At 39.1% G+C, this 22,355-nt stretch overlaps 1 protein-coding gene across 1 annotated transcript in view; it reads right to left on the reverse strand.

Annotated features, from left to right (window-relative positions):
* Positions 1 to 13,709, reverse strand: part of SH2D4B (SH2 domain containing 4B) — a 53,390-nt gene extending 39,681 nt beyond the window's left edge. The window contains exons 1-3 of the mRNA XM_088526454.1: positions 13,541 to 13,709; positions 2,161 to 2,320; positions 863 to 1,010 (exon numbers count right to left, since the gene is read on the reverse strand). Coding sequence (XP_088382580.1) covers positions 863 to 1,010; positions 2,161 to 2,320; positions 13,541 to 13,709 — 477 coding nt within the window. The remainder of the gene's footprint in view (positions 1 to 862; positions 1,011 to 2,160; positions 2,321 to 13,540) is intronic.
* Positions 13,710 to 22,355: the final 8,646 nt, after the last annotated feature.

The following is a 22,355-nucleotide window of genomic DNA, read 5'->3' on the forward strand; positions in this document are numbered from 1 at the left end:
TTCCCACAGCTTTAATCTCCAGCCCAGGAAGGCAGGAACTGCAGCAACCCACCAGTCAGGGAGAGGGCACCTGGGGAAGCTGGATCTCCTCACCCTGGGCTCTGGGCCTTCTCCATGGAAAACCAGTCACCCATCTTGCGCAGGGCCACAGCACGCCTACCAGGCTCGAGAGGCTCTGAAAACTTCTCTAAAGCACATTAAAACTACTATATCTTGCCTTATAAAGAGTAAATAATTTATCTTCATAAAGTAATATAGAAATGTAAAATGCTGAGGCCTTCCCTTCCCTTCCTCTTTTGTTTTCAAATTGTTCTTTTCAACAAGAGCAGGTAAAGAGATATTATTTCAAGTGAACATATTTGAACATCCTATAAGAACATAAATGTTACAATACTGTGAGCTCATGAAAAATTCATAAGCTGATAAAAATCAGGTAAATTAACTTCTAGCAAAGCCAACCAGACTTCCCTCATATGCTGAATAAGAGAAGAACCAATATATTTGGGGAAGTAGTGACAGAATTTTAAAATTAAATATGTGAACAGTTTATCAAAAATACACCAAATATATTCAAGTATACTCACCTAAAAAGACACAGTTCACAATCATACATTTTTCCTCTTAGCATGATTCATTCAGTACAGCTGACTGAACAATTCTGTTAATGTGTTAGCTGAATAACCAGTTTGATTGTCCTGACACTTTTGAATGAATTACACAATTTTTTCACATCATTCATATATTACAGGATTAAAATAATAATAATAATAATAATGATTATTAATAAACATGCCCCAAAGCTACAAGAACTTAGAATCTATAAAAACACTATTAGAAAACCTAAATACAATTATACGCATACCTTCAGTTCCTCCTGAATTTTTTCCTCCACCAATTTGGCTGCCTTCCGATCTTCTATTTCTACTTTCCATTTTTCTGCCACTATTCTGGCTTTTTCTTGAGCCATAGCATCTCGGAATTTTTTTGTAATTTCTGCCTCCTTTTGCCTCCTTCAGAAAAAGATTTGAAAATAAATATAACTGTAGAAATTGACGCTTACTGGAAAAGTGAATCAATCTTTAGTCAATGCACAAGTACTGATCGTAACTAATAACATAAATTAATGGAAATATACAAAGAAACATACACAAAGATATGTACTTAACGAGTGAACCACCACAAATCACTACCACAAAAAAGGTTTGATGAAACTAGTCAGAAAGTAGATACCAATATTTTGGGGCAAATTATTTAATTAATAAATAACAAATAAAGTAATTAAAATAGCACTATTAACTAAAAATATCAGGGAAGTACATTTTAGACGTCTCTGAATCATACCCTATACTTTTTATTTCCTGCCTGCCCATTTCGCAAAGCATGACCAGGAATCTATTGTCTTTCAAGCACCAGCGAAAATGTCTGCTAAATTCTGGCAGTAGATTGTTTATTAGCCCTGACACAGGAGGAACACAGAACACAGGTTGAAGAGTTTAATCCCTGTTGAAATATGTAAACACTAAAAGTAGGCAGCATCTGACAGGAAAAGGAATAATAAACTGTCACTTAAACTGTCGCTTTTCAGTGCTGTACTACAAAAGGTAGTGCAGCAGGCAAGCAGCCTACTTCTCAGCTATGTCAAGCATCAAAACACTTCTGAATCTCTCCCAAATCTGTAGCTGGCCCTGCTCAAAACACCAGCATGGCAGCTTTTATAATCAGCTTCTGAACTGATGGGATAAGAATACAAACAACATTCAAAATAAAGCAATCGCAAAAAGGATTTTATGTACAAAATCCCGCATTGTGGGTATAGATACATAACAGAACAGGTATTGCTAATTTGGTCAGCTTAAACCCAGATTACTTCATTTTCATTTACTTACAAACTGGCCAAGAGTTTAGTAAAACTCCTGAAAAGAGTGTTTACTGCCTTTTTTTTGTGTGTGTGTATGTGTGTGTGTGTGTGTGTGTGTGCGCGCGTGTGTGCGTAGGAGGCTTTCTGATTTTTCATTTGTTGAAAAATGCGCAAAGCAAGTGAAGGCAAATGTTCACACAATATACTTACCCAGTTTACCCACCATTACCTGCCACCTTTCTACAAGGTCATGTCTCCCAATTTGCCAAGTGGACCCTGAATTCAGATTCTTAAATCCTCACCATAGTTCTTCTGCCTCCTTCTGTGCTTGTTGCCTGGCTCGCTCTGCTATTAGCTCCTCAGATATCTGCTCATAGGGCTTGTCACCTGGGGCTTCTCCCATAACCCACACCCAGACCTCACCATCCTTCCCATGTAGCCACTGCACATGTTTGCCATTACCTGCAACAAACACACACATGCACAAAGAGAAAAGCATTAGGTACTAGATCAAATTCTCACAGAAGTTCAGGTGTATTGGCTGGAAATTTGCAACATTAGAATCACTATGTCTGTAATTTGAAGTTCAGAGTAAAACAAGACAAAGAGTTAGAACTAAATCTTCATATGTGATCAATCCACCAATGCAGTTTTAAACCAATTCAACCTGAGCACATGTGCCTTTATTAATTTTCTTTCTTTAGAAAGAAGAAATGAAGAAAAATCAAGAGAAATGTTTTCCCACATCCAAGCACCATTTCTATTTTACCTCAACACTTCCATCCAAAACTTCCTCTAAACTTGCATTAAGACTTCCCATAAAACTGGAGATAGGTTTTACTGTACAATCTGATCAAAAGAATGTGCAGTTTCTTAGCAAAGAATAATATTAAAAATGATGAGTGGACAGAAAAGAAATAAGAAGCTCAGGGAGAAAATATGTCACTGAAAATGTAATTTCTGCCACAAAAACTACCTTATAGCCTATAGAAAACAAGGTCACAGTGGTCAGTGTCAGGTATTTTAGGTTAACATTTACTGGACTTGCATTTAACTAAGCCAATTGCAAGAACTGAGCTGAGTTTACAGAAAAGTAATTTTCTTAATATTTCCCTATTCATATACTCACGTTGTCCACATTTCAAGCACAAAATAATTACCTGCAAGTGGTGAATATAACAGTTTGTGTTTTAAGCTGTCAGGCACTACATTTTCCTACAAAATCAGATATTTTGTCAAAGCCTTGTTCTCAAGTGAAATGATCTCAAAGAAGAGACAGGTCCTGACTAAATTTGAAATCTAGGTGAAAGAGGGGCAAGGAACCTCATTTTTCTTTTCAGAAGTTGGCTTCTGAGCCTATTCGCAAAGCTTAATACCAAATCAGGAAATAAAATCAAGTCTTTTGATTCCCAGTCTAGCACCTTGACCACAAAACTACTTTTATTTTCCTGGAGAGACTGTGTCAGGCTGAGAGTAATTACTATTAGGAAGTAGTGGACACCAAAATTAGTCCGGATGGAGGAGCTGAAGTAAATGTGTTCTAGAAACAAACTCCTTTAGCAGGAAAATGTACTGAATAATTTACCAAATCTTTTCCATCTCTACAGACCAATAATCTTCAGCTGTAGAGTTCTACCAGTAATTTATCAAAAAGAACTCTGCAATGGCAATGATGGCAATGTTAATTCTGCCAGATTCAATTCTCTTCTCCTGTAGCCCCTCTATGAGCCTTTCATGGAGTTCCCCCAAATCCTACCCTCTCACTCCTGCTTTGAGGTCTGCAAATTGTATCCTTCTCCTTGCACCAAGCAAGAAATGAACCACCCAAAACTCACAGCTCAAAAGGATCGCAGTGAAAATTTTCTTGTGCACCTATAGCTTCAAGTAACAGTAACGCAAAATTGCACATACAGATATACACACAATCAAAATTAATATCGATTCCAAAGAAAGCAAAAGATCATCTGGTGGTGCATGGCAAGGGGGAATCCTGCCTGTATTCAGTGCCAGAGCTAAGTCAAGCCTCAACTTTAAACAGCTCAAATTTCCTTGCTGTGACTAGCAATGGAAATTATACAATGGAAAAAAAAATAAAATCTAGGCCTGCCAGTCCTCTGTTGACCAGGACAGAGGAGAGCCACAGCTTTCTGTTTACAACAGTTTTAGCTGACTTTTTTCCCCACACATGTTCCTAATCAGAAGTGGTTTAAAATAACAGTAAGAGCAGCATATGGAATACTGCTGGAGTCAGCCACCTTCCTCCAGGCTCATTCATCATTGCTTTAACAGCTAGACAATTCCCATTTGTTATCCATCTCCAGTGTTTGTAAGGGAGCTACTCCAAGCACCATTAGAGGCCTGATTTGGAGTCAAGCCTCCCAGTTGTGCTGTTATTTAGCCATGGTCTGCCTGCTTACTCCAGCCAAAACATCAGTGAGTGCTGATAGCCCCTGCCACCTTTGCATCACAGGGAATATTAGAGGCCGCTTCAAGTGCTAATTGACAAAAGTAAAAGATAACTGATTTATGATTTATGATTTCAGAAACATGGAATGGCATTCAGTCATTCAGTTCGAGTTGGCTTACTTTCCACCCTCCCCAAAAAAATGCTATTTCCATAAATATTCTTGTTCTCTGAGGTTTGGCCTTCCCAACACAATTGCCTTACTTTGAGGCTACAGATTTCTACCACAGCAGTTGACTTTCCTTCCTCACTATCTGGGAAGCTCTGCAATCGTACACATATCCATTGACTCCTTCTTCAGAAAATACTCCTTTTCCTTTTTCTGCTCTGCACTAGAAGCTCCTGAAATTTATTCTGCATTTGAAATAGGCTGTATTAGCATTCACTACCATGACAACAAGCTGATCATCCTTTGTCATCCAGAGATAAACCATAGCTTCTGGGGGACTTCCTTTTCTTTTGGTTTTTGGATATCTGGTGTACTTTGGTCTAAACACGGGGTGCCTTGCATGAGATTTCATCTTTGATTTTCCAAAGGAATTATTTGTATGCCATCTTTAAAGTCAAAGCTTGGATTTTGATAGTCTGTGTGATGGAAGAGGTTCCAGTCAGACTTTCATTAGCTGCAGGACATGCACTGGCAGCACACTGATTAGGACAGAAATGAGGATGTTGTGAGTTTCACATAACTCTCAGTTATTAGGACTTACCCAGGACAAGTCTGCATATGCATTTTACTTAATATCTTTCATTTTATTATAAACACACGCACAATTTCACTTCTTTGTAAGGAGCACAACCTAGGAAATGTTCCTGTGAACATTTCAGAGACCATTAAAAGGGCAGGATGCAGTTTTCATAACATTAACTTCTATAACTCCATTAAAATTGATATAGAATAATTAGATGATGATGATATTCTTGTGGAAAGTATCCCAACCCACAATAAACTGAAGATTCACTATAATTAATTCTGTGGTCTGCCTCTGCTAATAGTCAGAGGACCATTAACCCACCTCCTCCAAGAATATATCCCCCAAAATATCACCAACTGCAAAACAATCCTGAAAACAAATCAACCACAATAGGAAAAAAATCTAAACATCTCAAGCAGTCCTCCACATTTTAGTCACCCCCAGTTTCAATTTATACACCATCTGATTTCAGCAGTGTGTTGTGCGCCTTTTTACTTAAAGGAGCATTTGCAGAGGGAGAAATTCAGTTGCATTAATGTATCAATAAGTGTTATGGTATCCTAGCATGCTGAAAAAAATCAGCCTTCATAGTTCTTCAGCTGCTTCCTGATCATATAATGAACTCAATCTTACATTTATGGAATTACAGTCTGTTACCATGGAAATAATTATGCTGCAATAAACCCTGCAGGATCAAATAAAAGAGTGACTGCAAGAGAAAAAACATTAAGGGAGAAAACAGTTATTCAAATAAGACTAATTAACAACTGTGGCAGATAACTGTACATAACACAAAGGTAAGTATGTTTGCATTGCCACACAGTACTTTCTCAAGGTTTGCAGACTGAAAACAAAGAGGTAAAAAAACAAGCACAAAAATAATGTGGCATTTATTTAGTGTCCATCTAACATGACCCAAGTATTTTCTTAGTTCTTTGGCCACGACAAACTGAAATTGTTATCAATTATATGATATTCCTACTTTCAACTGGGAAATAATACCCAGAATTTATTCTTAAATACAGTGTACTAAATTCATGACCTGCAGTCTGGAAGTTGTCTCTTGTCTGTCCACTCTAATTTCCCTTTCCCTGTAAAAGACTGCAGGTATGCATCAGATCAAAGTGCAAGGTTGTGAACTCATTCATCTCAGTGCCATTCATTTTTCCCTTATAAAAAAATGTTTTCTGCTTCCCAAGTCCAAGGGCTTTTCACAAAGAGTAAAAGCTATATTTGAGGCTTGGTTTCTCACACAGAGCTATCACAAAGCATCCGTCTTTTACCCAGAAAGAACAAAAATGATTCTGCATGGCCCCTTTAGACAGATGGAAACTCAGGGAAAAGGATAAGGGCTCTCTGTCACAGAATGATACAGATAACTACAGATGATATCTACAGATCCTTCCTGCACCAGGCTCCCTAGGGCATGTTTGCACTTGCTTCTTTTATCTGGCACACAGGACCAACGAGGCAGGGAGAACTATACCATGACGAGGAGATATTCCAGCACCACAGCACCGGGATGGAAGTTGAAGGTTAACGAACCATCCTCAGTGCTTTGCTAAATCTTTTGCTCACTTGAGTTTTCCCATTTCTTCCAAATCCTGCTAGCAAGACCCAGTGCCTTTGTCTTTGAATGTTTGGGTTGTTTATGTGAAAATTGGCAAAATTGGCCAAGCAATATTGTCTTAACTTGACCAAATCCCATTCTGTCCCCAGCTGCAGTACCACTGTTTTCCATATCAAGTATTCCTGAACTTGTAAATAATCACAACCCGTATTAGGAGCAGAGGGTTTCCAGCTAGAAACCCCCTTCACCTTAGCAGCCCCATTAGCCTCAAGATGCCTCCGGAAGCAGCTGATCCCAGTGCCGGACAACGGGAGCACGGTGGAGCACACGCGTGTGAGGGAAACCTCGGGTGAGGCAAGGCCAGGTAGCCAGCAATCCTGCACTCCCGCTTTACTGCAGAGCACAGAGGTCTGCTGCAGGGCAGACTATGACACTAAAAAATACAGATTTACGGTTCATCCTAGGAAGGCAGAGAAGTCCTCCTGGATTTGTTCCATCTGCTATGTATTTAGGTCATATGGTGGTTGGGGGGCTCTTTTTAGCCCCAGGTTCAGAGAAGTGAAAAGGCCGTTTGGAAGCTACTGCTGAAGCATACCTCGGTACACAGCTGCACAAAACATGAATTGGAGCAGCTGAGTTCTGGCCCCAAGGTATTTATAGTCCTAACAAAACTGCATAATATCACAGGCTGCTATATAGGTTGTGAAGCTTGCATTAAAATTTGCCAATTACTTCAAAATAGTTGGCTCAGCTTCCTAATAAAAATTATTAAAATCTTCCTAATGTTCTCTTGGCTACGTTTTCAGACATATTTGAATTGGAAACAAAAGATGGATCTCTACAGAATTCAAGACCAAACTGAGACAGAAATTTTGCAGATACTCAATTATGACATTTTTGTTTTGACCCATTTGCAACAATACAGAGAAGAAGATAGTGAGTCATTGCAAGAACATAGATGGCACTGCAAAACCTTAGGCAAGCATTTCCAGGAGGCAGAGAGGTTTTGGTATAAATAAAACACAATTTTGGGGGGTTAAAAATATGTAGGCAATGAGTGGAAACATTGCCATTGCAGGTACATCCACCTACCTTTACATATCAATACTAATCTTTCCATGCAAATGATGCATCCTCCAGCTATTTATTTATGATAATCGAGATATTTTGTTAGTCTGCAAGTACCTTCACCTATTCTTTAACAATTTTCTAACATAAATGTTCTTTAGAGAAATCATTTGCTAGCCATACTATGATAAACCTACCTAATTTTCTCTCAGCTACACTTGTTAAGGGCAGGTGAAAAACTGTGCAACTGCTACAGGGAGTTCCTGCCTAGACTTCATGTGCAGTTCCCAAAGCATAAATGCCAGGATAAGCAGCAGCAGCTCAACATCATCCCACCTCCCACAACGCCATGCTACAGCTGCCTAATGCTCAATAGTTTTTGTGATCTTATTTTGGGTATTCTGACAGTTCTGGATGGTTTGCTAGAGTCAAAATCCAAACTGACAGCATCACTCACTCAGTTCAGCCCAGCCACATGGGTTAAAGGGTTCCTGCCCAATCAAATAAATACATTTCTTGACAAATTGCCAAGATGCCATTTTAAGCTTTCAGTCAACTCTGAACAAATCCCAAAGGGATCTTGAAGTTTGGAGGAGACTTCCCTTAGTGATTCTAGCATGCTTGGAGAAGGCATCTTGGTATAACACAATAAAAAGTGGCCCCCGAAAGACCTGCCCAAGGAGTCATTTGTAAATGACTTGGAGACAGACAGAACTAACTTCTAAGAGTTCTGTTCACTCCAGTACAAGCCAATCGTCATGATTTAATTAAAGCTGGGAAATACTTTCCAACCTTGAACAAATGCACTATGAACTGCTGTTTTGGGAGGACACAAAGTACTCAAGTACTACTAAGGCTTTCAGCCAAAAATATAGGATAGGAACAAACAACAAATGTCAGAAGAGCTTATTCAACATTTTCTATAACAAATTTTCCATTCTGAAAAAACGATGTTCATATCTTGTTCCCTTTTAGATATTGCTTTGTGCTTTTAAGACAACAATAATTTGAAAATTATTGAATAATAGAAAACACTTAATTTGGCTCAAACTAAAATTTTCTTTTTAGCACTGAATGATGCTAAAGCTGACACAAATTTCAATTTTGAACTTCCCTCAAGGTCAAAAAGAAACCCAGCAATACACATGTAAAAGCAAGCCCAATTTAGCAACTATTGAAAAGGCTGATACAATTAATTTTTTTTTTTTAATGAAAAATGAAACTAAGAAAGTGTTACATACGCTTTTATTCTATTTGGCTGAAATTCTCATGTACTTAAACCTTAGTATTTAATGGTTTTGGCTTATTTTTGTTTTCTGAAAAGCAAACGTCACTGCATTTAACAGGACAGTCACTTCTATAAAATCAGGGCAATTGCCAACCTCAACAAAATAATACCAACCTAAAACTTGTGTCACAAAGTAGAGAATCAAAACGAACATGTTGCAGATGAAACTGCCCACAACCTTAAATCTCAAAGGAATAAAGAATATATAATTATGATTACTACCGGTTTCCTGGTAGCCATGATTTTGGACAAGAAAATACACCATATTCTATGCTATAAAGTAGGAAGAAAACAGCCAGAAAGTTGTTTAATAAACCCGTGGAAAATACAGACTGTAAACAATTCCAACCAAGTTCCCCAAAAAATTGACGCAAATTCCTTTTATGAAAATAATAATAATAATAAGGAAGGGCTGCTACAGTTATCCACTTTGACCCTTTGAATCATATGGACTACAGAATTTTGCACATTTTCCTGCATTATACCTATCATTTCTGGTTGACTTATAGAACATTTTCTCCACATGGAACTAGCTCCAAGGCGAAACCACATTATAGAACTGCATAACAGAAATCAGTCACATGTATCTATACAGTTTATGAGTAGCATGTCTAAAAGATGGAAGTTATCTTTTCTAACAATGGCCCATGTCAAACCATGGAAGTTAAAATATTTTCAGTAAAATCAAATGCCTATCTTTCAAATTTAATTAAAATAGCTCTTCTTCCTAAGGTGGAAAAAGGTGGAATCCTAAGGTGGATTCATGCTTTAATACATTTCTGAGGAAAGTAGTTTTTTTTTTTTTTTTTTTTTTTTTTTTTAAAGTGGGCAAAAAGTCAGTCCTAAAGGGTACCTTAAATTGGTAATTTAAGGGAAAATGTTAAATGAAAATGGGCCATTGTGTAGTTTTACTCCCTGTGTATGTAGGAGCACTTACGCCAGAACAAAAAATCTAAAGGTTTTTCTGCCGCTCTTCTTTTTCTTTTTCTTTTTTTTTTTTTTTATGAATCAGAAAATTAATTACCCAGGAAATGGTTCCTCTATGGAGCAGGTTTAATGTATAATTTATATATGGAAATTTAGATGTCAACACCATGACAAATTGTCCCATAAATATTTTTGCGGTTAGATTTTTCTGCATCTGTCTTCCTCAAAGAATAAGCATAATCTAGATCTCAGCACTGTAACGTGGTTTTGGTATGTTAATTTGAACTGTATTTTTAATTTTTTTCTGTTACAAATCAATCAAAATAAACAAGGTTTTTGCACTGCATAAGAGCAGCAATATTGACTCCATCCTTCTTAGGAGAGAGCCATTCAGAGTAAAAACACCACCATGAAGAAAACAGAAATTAAACAGGATCATGTTTTCTACTTCTGCATTGTCATCTGTTAGGGCACAGTTTCAACTTCTATTACTGCTGAACAACTACTTTGCCCTAAACTTTCCCTTTATTTCAAGGCTACTACTGTAGCTTAAACTAGAGCCATTTCACAACAGTTCTTAACTCCAAGCAAGTCTCAAAGGCTAGTTTTATTCAAAGGACATGGTTATTCAATCCTAGTCCTTGAATTGCTAACTACCTAACAGAGTATACTTGGCACTTGGCAAGACTCACAGGCTCGAAACTTCTGCAGAAGTCCAGCAGTCCTCAGTTGAATCCAGAAGCCCATGTTTACTGGGGTGCTCCAAGCAAACCCTTTTATTCTGACTGTGCTTTTATATGAGCAATGCTATATATTTCGACATTAGAATAAAAAGGCTGTTGGGGCACTTTCTCAAAATCAGTTACTCAAAATTATCAGTCATTTCTAATTTTCAGACCTGACTGGATTTAAAGTTAGGATAAGATCGTTGGTATTTCATATGGAAAGGACTCAGATATTTGCAACATCTCATTGCTGAGTGTGGAATCATTGTAACTATATAGCCGTGATAAAACGATTTCCTATCCTGCATCAGCCTAACGGCTTCAGCACATAGAAGCCACTTACTAAGAGGTGAAGGTAAGCAAGAAAATAAATATTCCTGTTTAGTCAAAGCCACTAGGACCCAAAACCAGAAGCTTAGTGAAAATTGGAGAAGTTCTTTGATACTTTTTTTCTACAATTTTGTTTGTTTGCTGTTTAGGCACACACATACATTTAGTTTCCCTAACATCCTGTGAAAGGAATTCCATAATTGTTTTTACTACATGTTGCCTGAAAATCCAGCTCATTCTGTTTGTTTTTACATGCCCGCCCTATTCTTATCTAATTCCCTAGACATGCTCTTTTGTGGCACACATAGTACAACAGCTGGACAAATGTCCAGCTGTTTAGTCTCATATCGTGCAGCTGTTCTTATGCATGTCTTACAATGAGCCCTTCACAACAAGCCAAATTTCATGATCACACAGAAAAGCAGTGACAGAATCAGGAAATAAAACTAGATAACCTGAAGTTCATCTCCTGCTCTAGCCACTTGGAAACATTTCCACATTAAATACTTCCCCAGATAAAGTTTTGGAGAGATGAGGAGCAGGAACATAATATTTTCGCTGCCTCAGACTCCTTTGCCTGTGGGGACAGTTCCCTCTTGCAGATGCACGTTGCATCACAGTCAGTTGCACGCTCATCTCCCCAGTTAAGGATGGAAGGAGAGCCCCAAGCTTACTTTGTTTGCACCTCGCTGTCTTTCGCACCATGGTCTCCTCCATTCGTGCTTTCTCTTCCCTCTCCTTCCAGCGCCTCAGCTGCTCTTCTCTCATTTTGTAAAACAAGATCTGCTTTTGCTCTTCATTCAGTTCCGCCAGGAGCTCTGGGTCAATGTACATATCACGCAAAATTTGCTGCAGCATGGTAACTCCAAAACAGAGACGAACCCACTCTCACCTGGGCTTGCTACAGTGACAAAATCCCACCTAGAGCACCCCACCAAGCACCCTGCAAAGGAGCTCTCCCACACCTGCCTGCCCAGGAGAGCTTGGATTCTTCTGTCTGTCTGTCTCTCTCCTCACAGGCATTGCCTGCTCCTCTTCTCTTACACTGACAGAGTTCTCTGCTTATCTCATCCACCAAAGGTAGCAGCAACAGGTGTCAAGTGAAAGGAGGCGGGGAGGAAAGGGGAAGGATAAAGGGGAAAAAAAAAAAAAAAAAAAAAGCCAAGAAGGGAAGGAGAAAAGATAGGTCACTTCACTCTCCCTGACTGTAAGTAGCTAAAAATAGGGAATTCTTGACAGAACCCATCATCTTTGCTCCCTTTACTAGAAGGAAATACAGTGCAAAGAAAGTGTCAGACTTTTTGCTGAAACGATTCCCCTTCAGAGCTAACGCACTCCCAAGGGTGTAAGAGTTGTCCTGGGGTTTGCAGTGATGTCATGGTTAAAAGTATCATCTATACCAACAATATCTATGTCACTTTGGGAACCGATCTCTTCCGACAAAGAGGAGAAAGTCATCTGCAGTGAAAGAGGCAGAAAGTAGTTTCCCAATCTAATCTATTAACTAGTTTCAACTGGGTAGGTCGTATCAGAGGTCATACTTAGTACTTAAAAATACGGTCATTCAGCAAACTGATTAAGATGCCTTTAAAATTAAAAGCAGACACAACAAAAACCCTCAAGAATCTCATTATCACTTTATAAATAGTAAATTAATATTAATTAAACAAGAGTCTGTTCTCAGCAGTTCATGTGGACCATAAGTCCTGCTGTTAATTCATTTTCCACAGATTTAGTGTTGCTCTTCAAGCAAATTGTGACCTTTCACTACTTAATAGAGTTTTACTGAACTCAGTAAAATAGTAGTATTTCACCACCAGAGCCAACCAACACTTAATTATGTGGGAAAAAAACACCTGCTGGATTCCAGAGCCAGCTTTCTCTCGGCCTGTGCCCAGCTTCTCAAGGAAAAAGTGACATTTTGTGGGAAAGAGGCCATCTTCTGAGGACAATAGAGATGTGGCCACTCCGAGCCTTAAGAAAACACACAATACATTTGCAAGCTGAGCTGCATCCCACTGTGTGATGTTTATACAACTTACCTTTTCTACACTCATTCCTGGCACTGGGAGGTGGGGTTGACTGTTTATGGAGAAAGCACACAGTGTGATACAGGGATCAGAGGGCCACCTCCAGGCTCTTGAAAGCAAGATTACAGGAGGGCAGCAGAGAAGAATGCTAGCCTTTCTAGCCAATAATTTTCAGGAAAAGGAAAGGGATCTCACTTGTGATATCTATAATAGCACAAATTTTTCCATCACAGAATGGGAACACAGATGGTCCATCCATCATCCACCTAGATCATTTTTCACATAAGGTATTTCAATTTACTGCTAATATACTCATCCTCATCCTTCACCAGCCACACTACCTTAACCATGACCATATGACAGGTGAGATGTCTGTTTACTTAATGGACTAGTATTGTACAACTAGCACAATATTGTTTCTTCCTGCTGCATGCCTACATTGAGAGCAGAAATGAAAAATTCTAAAGCTGAAAGAAAAGTTGTACCCATAACTAACCTTTAAGTGACAATATTTAGGGCAATGGTATATAATCTAAAACAGTACATTTTTACTGCAGATAAGAAATGTCAGGGCAGGTAACATACATCTGCCTTCATAGACTTCTGTCCCCAGGCTCACCCCAGCTCCTGAGCAGACACACACAAGTCCAGGACCCTTCTCCAGGGCAACTGGGTACTCTCCTTCCTCTAGGAAAAGGATGGAAGAGGGCAACACAAACATACAGATCTGAAGAGCAGACCTAATTAACCACATTCAACCAGTAGGCAACAGATTTCTTCCACTACTAGTTCATGCAGTTAATTCCCCAGCTCAGGTGCTGGCAGCCTATGCCACAAAGCCGAGTATCAGTCCGGTGTGATTGAATAATATGAATGTTACAGTTAAAGTTAAATGAAATAATGATCATAGTAATAATAGCAGCTCTACATCACCTCCACCCAATCCAAGAAGGCTCAGGCTTAGTTAACATTAATTCTGAAGTCTGACAAAACCGTGAAAGTAGGAATTGTCAGACATATTTTGTGCATCAGCCCCATACAGACCATCTGCATGCTTGTTATGACGCCATTCTACTATCGCATTATAAGGCTTTTCCACAGAATAAACCTGCTTTAAAGACCTGTATCTGTCAAATTCTTCTACAACTTCCATGATCTTCATATTCAAAAACATATCATATTAAGGCATCTCTTCCGATAACCTTCCTTTGAAATAAGTAAAATATGCTTCACACAGAGCAAAGCAGGATTATGAGTTCAACTCTGCCACTACTCCGCCCTAAGCTGTCTATTCCGGTTTCATGTAAACCCACACATTCATTTAAAAGGAACTTGTTTGCTCTTTGCATCTGCTTCTCCCAGCACCTTAACTTAAGCAGAAAATGCCACTGGTCTAAACTAAAATTCAAAAGTCTCTATTACCTGGAAGCATAAATCCAAAAAGTCCAGTTGGAGGCCTACAGTCCCTTTCTGTTCAGCTGAAACAGTATTTCAGATACCATCATACTTGGGCTTTACAGAGTTAGGTTCACATAAAGGCTCTGAAGTTCAGGGTCCCTTATGTAGAGGTTTTCTCTTCCAAAACAAAATTACTTACTTACCCCTCCTCCATCACCTTAAAAAAAAAAAAAAAAAAAAAAAAGTGTGGCAAGGGAATGCCTAGGGGAAGGAATACTTTACTGCTCTTCCTTTCTTCTGTTTCCCCTGGTCAGGTATAGAAAGAGCAGAGCCTGGGGGATCAAGCCTTTACTTCCCTGCTTTTATTCAATTATATTAGAACCGCGGCTACACATTTTGGCACTAATTGAAAAAGACTCGCCTTTACAAAGGCTTCAGGGCAAGGAGTTTTGCTGTTCTACCCATTTGTCATCTTCCTTATTCTGTTTGACTTCACAGAACAGAAATCAAATCTGGATCACAAGTGCAAAGAACAAACTCTTCATCAAGAATTATGTGCATTTAAGCATGACAAGAGGCAAGAACCATCTCGGAGGTGCATTTAGATGCAGAAGTAGCTCAAAAGGAGACCCTACACACAAGGTCCTAAATACCACATAAACAATTTTCCAGGCAACTATTGATAATGTTTGGTGAGAAACTATACAACAAAAATAGGAGGAACACAGAGATTAAATGAATATACTACAAAACACCTATGTCTAGAAGATCATTTACCCAAAATATTTGAAAAAGGTAATTGAAAAAAAGAGTAGATTTTGTGAAAAAAATCATTTCTCAAAAAAAATGGATTGATAACATCTAATCACAGGAATGATTTTGATCAATTCTCTGTTGAAGCCTTCCTACTTTGAATTGTAATAAAAAAGTAAAATTAAAAAAAATTTAAAAAAAAAGGTGGACAGGAGAAAAGGATAAGTAAGGAAGAATTACTTTTTCTGGCATAAGCCTTTTGGCGTAAGTAGTAGAAAGACACATCATAAAATTTGCTATTGGTTTCTTGTCCAGGATAAAGATGTTCTGCCACAGAACATTGGGACTTTGAACACAGCAGACAGCTACTATGAACTTTCTTCCTTTGCTTTTTCCACTCCCTAAGCTTGCTCTAAGCCCTATGTTTCTTTATGGTATAGAAAAATCAAAGACCACCAATGGGAAGAATGAAGTGTTTTTACCAGTCCCTTCCTTTCTCTTACTAAAAAAACATATGATTTGATAATTTGGAAATGTAATAAAAAGGCAGCACAAGAGTTTGCCTATCTGCTGTCCCAAAGGTACAGAAAACTTTCGATCATGTTAGTAAAGAGCAGCAACGCTTGAGAAGCCATTTGAGATTTCACTTATCAACAAAGCCGGACAGTGCTCCAAGCAGTACAAACTTTGATTATTTGGGGTCAATCAAATATTCAGGTAATTAGGCCTAGCCTACTAGCTTAATAAGAAGCTGACAACAGCCAACATGTCTGTGCTAAGTACCCTCCAGGACCACAAGGACTGTGACAGCAGCTCCTTGTTTCCCACAGCCTCTCTCGAAGTGTTAAGGAGCAACAGTCATCAGGAGCTCTCAGATGGCAAAACAAAACAGTCACCTGCTGTCTTGTAATCACTATCATGGGTGGATGGACTGCATGAAAACTCTTCCTTTTTTGCCACACCAGTTTGTTTCCAAGTCTCTCCACTTGCTTTCCTGCCCTCTGTGGTGAAGCTTTTTGAGGAGTCAGTTTTGTCAATTGGCACATCAAATGTGAAAGCCTTCCTGGCTGCCTGTGACCCTTTATCCAGTGTGAAGGAATGACCGTGCAAAATCTTTCCATATTGTTTTTGTCTCACTGAGGGAAGCATCATTTTAGATGATAATGCCCTCCTCACGTTTGATCCTTAGTGATCTTTAAGAGTTGACTATTTTCACACTTGGACCTTAGCCTCAAGCACACATAAGGCTGTGAAGATGATTAGCGAGACAGACATCTATACAGTCTTGCTTTCTGTTCACCCTCTTCACTGAGAGAAAGCTAGAGTCTGAGTCCTCTATGAAGGAGGATCCCTATAATGACCTAAGGTGACAACATATTTTGATGTAGATGATGTCTAACAGGCAAATATTCAAAAGTCGTATAACCCACCATAGTTATAAGTCAAAAAAGAATAAGGAAAAGTTAGAGAACTTCTTGCATAGTTGAGAACAGAATTTCTAATTATAAACCTATCAGAGAGAAAGAGTCTATTAGAATATATATATATATATATATATATATTTCCTCCTCATGGAAAGCATGGGACTGTTATGGAGACAGAACAGCTGCTCCTTTCTTAACTATCTCAGTGGAACCTGTTGTCCATATGAAGTGTTTCCATCAGCATCATACAGTGGATTCATTCTCCTAACAGCTCACCTTTCCTTAAATATTCCAAATGAATAAACAGTCTGAATTATCATGAAGAAACTCTCTCTCTCACTCTGAGAAAGTTTGAAAAATCCACGAGGTCCCTTTGAGAAAGCAAATTTTATTCAGCAAAAGAAAGGTTTTTTTCTTCCCTTCCTTTCCCAGATCTGATTAAGACAGGGATGAATTAATAACTTCCCAGGGTTGTTATTTGACGGGAAATTTGAAGTAAGGGTGCCTACTTGGACATTCTTTGTCTTCCCATTCTTCAGGGAAGTATTTTGAGTTATTTAGGAGGAAGAAAACAAATGCTCCATTGCTATCTGTGGCCCTCCCATTTTAGTTGCTCTGGTTCACCTGTTCCAAGCAAGCCCAAATCATTACTGTACAACACTGCATCCCAACCAACCGTGCACAAAATAACAGACTATTGTGAGAGCAGCTTTTGGTCAGCTCTTGTCACCTCACAAAACTGCCACACAATTGGACAATTTAATTAGTTGTGACCTCAACAAGGATTTTAAATCTGTTTAAAATTTAAAAATGGAGTTTCCTTTAATCTTCAACAGGGTCTTCTGGGACTAGATGCACTCTGTTCTAGTCTCCACTAAAGCAACTTTTTGGCTTAAGCAGTGTCACTAGAAACCAGCTACTGAGGAATGGAAAAAGGAAGAGAAGGGAAGGAAAAACAAAGGAAACCATTTTAGCTCCATTTTTAAGACAAAGGGAAAGTCCTTAAATGGATGAGGAAATGAGCCAATCTTGACAATTTATCTTGAGCATGCGCACCCTCCCCAAGCTGAACAACTCACCGGCAATGCTGAACTAGCAGAACTGCATTTCCCTTCAGATTTTATTACACAGCCATATTATCTACTTTGCCCATGTCATTTACACAGAAATATTCTGCCACAATCTGCATAACAGAGCAGGGGGGCGGGAAGAGAGAAAGAATATACCTCTGTAAATATGAGGATGAAATTATGAGGGAAATAGTAAACAGAAAACATGGCAATCTTGCATTTCTTCCAGACTCTGAACTCTGTAGCCATAACCATTTTCTGTGTTATTTTTCCCCCCCTCCAAAAGGGGTGTTTACAGTATCTGTAATTTTTCAAGTCCTGCTGTGTCAGCAATAAAATGAGAACATTGGAAACTGCAAGTGAGTGGTGCTGGGGGGAGCTGACAGCGTTCAAGGCCTTCTAAACACCCACAGCAAGGATGCAGTTCTGTTACGTGAAAAGCAAATGTTTAGAGCACTAACCACAACAAACCAGTCATGCCTGATTTGTGCATTGCTGTCAATTGGAAAAATGGTAAAAAAAAAAAAGAACTGTGAATTATTCCCTTTGGAGCTCCTCTCTCGTAGATGGGGAGTAAAAAAACCTGCCCATTTTTTCCTTCAGTTCCATTGCTCAGTCTGTGGCTCCCTCTAGGGTCAAAACGAATTTGGCCTCAAGACAAACTCAAAACGCTGCCTCAAAGTAGGCAGCACAACCTGCAGAGGGATCAGAATGATTAACAGATCATTTCCCTGAAGCTGCAGTTTCACTACAAAGTATCAAATACAGCAGGAGTGTGGATATGATTTTTCCCTTCCTATCCATATGGGGCTAGTATCAGTAATCAGATTGTAAATGCTGTGCAGTATGGACCTCCTTTGTCTGTTTGCCACCTTGTCTTGTACTAGTTCAGGACTGATGTTTTCAGACATTGCCCTAATTCAGAAAGTTAAGCAAACTTGAGTTCTGTAGAGCAAAATAGGAATGAAAAAAAAAAAGATGAAAAATTCTTAAAGAAATGAAACACAGCAAAAGAGCTACAATCCAATTAACGATCTTACTATACTGTCAGCTGAATAGCTGTAAAAGCAATAGCAAGATGAAATTTAAATGGTGAAATGCTAGTTTACATTGAGAAGAATCTCATCAGACATTTTTTGTTTTTGTTTTGTTTTTTCATCTCCCCTCAAAATTCAAGTTAAATGAATTCCACTTCAGGTACTGCTGGCAATAAAGAAGGAAAAGGGGTGCCAGCTAGCCTAAAGAAATCTGTATTTAAAGTCAAGGACTGCAAACTATAGAGTAATCAGTCATTATTCTACTAGCCTGAGGTTAATTCCGTGCTCCTAACACTACTTGCCCTTCAGAAGGGTCCCACCAGTGATTATTTTTGCCTCACAGGATAGCAATTCCACCCAACAAGATTGCTTTAGGTCTATCCCTTTGTGTCTTGTGTCACAGCTGTTGCACACGTGATCACGCTGGAGCCTGTAGATGTCTTCAGAGTTCAGCACAATTTATTAGACATTTCGGAGCTGGGTAGAAAGGGCAGCACTCTAATTTTTCTTCCAAATAGTAGTGGATATTTGAAATTCTATATTACAAAGGTCTGATTATAAGTACTAATGCAAGTTTTTCAACTTTCTTAAATCTATTTTTTTGACTTGTTTTAATTTCATTCTGCCTGCAGCATAGATGCAACCCAAACCAAAACATTACATACCTAATAGCTACTGCTATTAAAATGCTCATTCACAATAGCAAGATGCATCAAAAGGTGACAAGACACACTATATTTTTCATACGCAAAATGAAATGGCCACCATTAAAAAAAAAAATAAAACAGCATGAAGTTAGTTAAACGAGCCAAAGAGAAAAGAGTCAAGACTCCTTGAACAAGCTGCCTTGCAAAAACATGGTGCATAGGCCTGTGAGCAGCAATTAGCTTTCCAGAATACTAGCACTGCAAAAATATATCTTGCAGCAGAAGGGCAAAGGAGGAAAAGAAAAAAAAAAAAAAAAAAAAAAAAAAAGGGAAGAAGGAAAGGACTCACACTGCAGTTAACTGGAACAGAGCTCAGAGCTCTGCGGCCCTCTCACTTGGACTGTGCTGTCTAATTCAATTGTATCTTTGGAGTTATATCTCATTTACAAAGCAGTAATGAAGCTCTTCAGGCCAGACCCTCAGCTAAGAATGGGGGGTACTTGGTTGGCAGACAGCAGGCTCTATTTAGGAAGCAATTAGAGCTCTCTAAGTATCTGCAGGGATCTGCTCTAGCCTTAACATAGATTAAAAGGCCCACCGGCAGCAGTCACGGAGGAACTTCTTAGTTCAAAAAGATATGCAGAATGTAGTGCCCCTTGCTCCTATTTACACTTCCTTGCTCCTGTCAGACCCTGATGTTATGCCTCGCCGTACTAAACACGGCATGGTCTTACACGGCACGCTGCAGTTCAGCTTTGTGCTACTTGAGTACAAGACATATCAGTCATTCTGCTCCTCAGCTGAAGTCTCTGTAGCTGAGGGAGCTCATCCATCGCTGTACAAAATACTGGTTGCCTTTCAATTCCTAATCAATAGGCTATTTCTTAAGGCTCTCTATATCTTTTCATTGACATACTTATTTACTCCATCTCCTTGAATGTAATGAACCTTTGCAGAGTCTAGTTGGAGGCCTGTGGCTAGTGGGGTCCCCCAGGGGTCAGTCCTTGGTCCAGTCCTGTTCAATTTATTCATCAATGACCTGGATGAAGGCACAGAGTGCTCCCTCAGCAAGTTTGCTGATGATACCAAACTGGGAGGATCCTGGGCTGCATTAAGAAGAGTGTCTCCAGCAGGTCAAGGGAGGTGATCCTGCCCCTCTACTCAGCCCTGGTGAGGCCGCATCTGGAGTATTGTGTCCAGTTCTGGGCTCCACAGTACAAGAGGGATGTGGAGCTGCTGGAGAGAGTCCAGCGCAGGGCTACAAGGATGATCAGGGGCCTGGAACATCTGCCCTATGAGGAGAGGCTGAGGGAGCTGGGCCTGTTCAGCCTGGAGAAGAGAAGGCTGAGAGGGGACCTGAGCAGTGTCTAGAAGTACCTCAAGGGAGGCAGTGAGGAGGATGGTGCTGGTCTCTTTTCACTGGTGGCCACCAACAGAACTAGAGGTAATGGCCACAAACTGAAGCACCAAAAGTTCCACAGGAACTTAAGGAAGAATTTCTTACCAGTGAGGGTGACAGAGCACTGGAACAGGCTGCCCAGAGAGGCTGTGGAGTCTCCTTCTCTGGAGATCTTCCAAACCCGCTTGGACGCAGTCCTGTGCCACGTGCTCTAGGTGACCCTGCGTGTGCAGGGAAGTTGGACTAGATGACCTCTAGAGGTCCCTTCCAACCTTAAGCATTCTATGATTCTATAATTCTACATGGGCTTTATAATGACCTGTTAATTTAGGATTAAACATAGTATGTATAGCAACCTCAGAAGTTAAGATTATCAAATTCAGGGTGTAGTCTGTTTTTTTCTTCCTTTCACTTCAGCATAAACTTTTTCCAAAATCCAGCTATCTGCATAAAATTATCAGATGCATATCTATTAGTAAAAATTCAATATTCTTCCTTACATGAATTATTCATTTTGTGTATCTTTTGGAATCTCTCAGATTCCATGACCTAATTGCTACAGGAAGTAATTCCAGAGCTTGGCATATTTCCAATGAAATTCATTACAATAAGCTACCCAAGAGATTTCACACTCTAAATTATGCGAGTTTCTTTCCTCAGATATATTTTAACTTAGGAAGATGCTCAGTAGGTTCACCTTCTTCCATCTCACTGTAAATGCATCAAAACGTATCATGTGAGAGCTAATTTTCTTTAATATACTTCCTGGTACAATTTAGCTGCATTATGCATAAAGCAGCAGTCATATCATATCAACTTCACATCATATTAGACACTGCATTATGGCAGCTAAATTGATTACTAGTGTAATTGAAGACCAGTGATAGGAAAATTGTTAATCATTTAAAGGATGCATCAGCTTTATGTACAAAATTTCTTGCTTTAGCAGCATCATGTAAGTCTCTTTCAGGGTATAGCATTTTGCTCATTTAAAACACTTCTTATTTTTGTCATCCTGGTGGGCAATAAAATCCTACAGATTTACTAAAGGCAAAGCTTATTGCGCATTTCTGCATCCACACTGTGCAAGGTTTTTTTTTTTTTTCTTACAGGAGTGGATCAGCAATTGCAAAAAGAAACTTTGGCTGTTTTCTGGCTTTTTATACTTTACCATAAGGAGCCATAAAAATCTTTTCTTGTTGTTAAGAGTTGGGCAGGTAAATCCACCGACATTTTGACATCATTTTCTCCTTTAAAGTCCTCTGTAATTTTCAGCCTTACACGCTGCCCACTCCTTTTGTGGCAAAACTACAACCACAAAAAAAAAAAAACCACCCAACTTTCTGCTGCAAGTCATATTCAGTACTTTGTATCTTGACACTGAGGGGCTGTTCAAAGTCTTTAAAGTTAGTACACAAAACATGCTGAACAATCTGTACCTCATAGCCTTTTTGAGACCTTCTCTATTCCTGTCAGACACTGTGGGACAAAGAACAACCCAGGATATTACCTAAACTGACTTGTTTTTTTGACTCTAATCTTCACAGGCCCAACCCACCAGACCCAGATTCAGGCGGCTGACTCATTTTCACAACAGAAACCTTAGCAGCTTTGTCATTCACAGCTGTCTTCCATTCACATGACAAAGAAAATTTATTCTTTAGAGCTGTTT

The sequence above is a fragment of the Tinamus guttatus genome, unplaced genomic scaffold, assembly GCF_059628265.1.
Source record: "Tinamus guttatus ecotype Peru unplaced genomic scaffold, ASM5962826v1 Tinamus_guttatus_pri_ptg000246l, whole genome shotgun sequence".
Classification (NCBI taxonomy): domain Eukaryota; kingdom Metazoa; phylum Chordata; class Aves; order Tinamiformes; family Tinamidae; genus Tinamus; species Tinamus guttatus.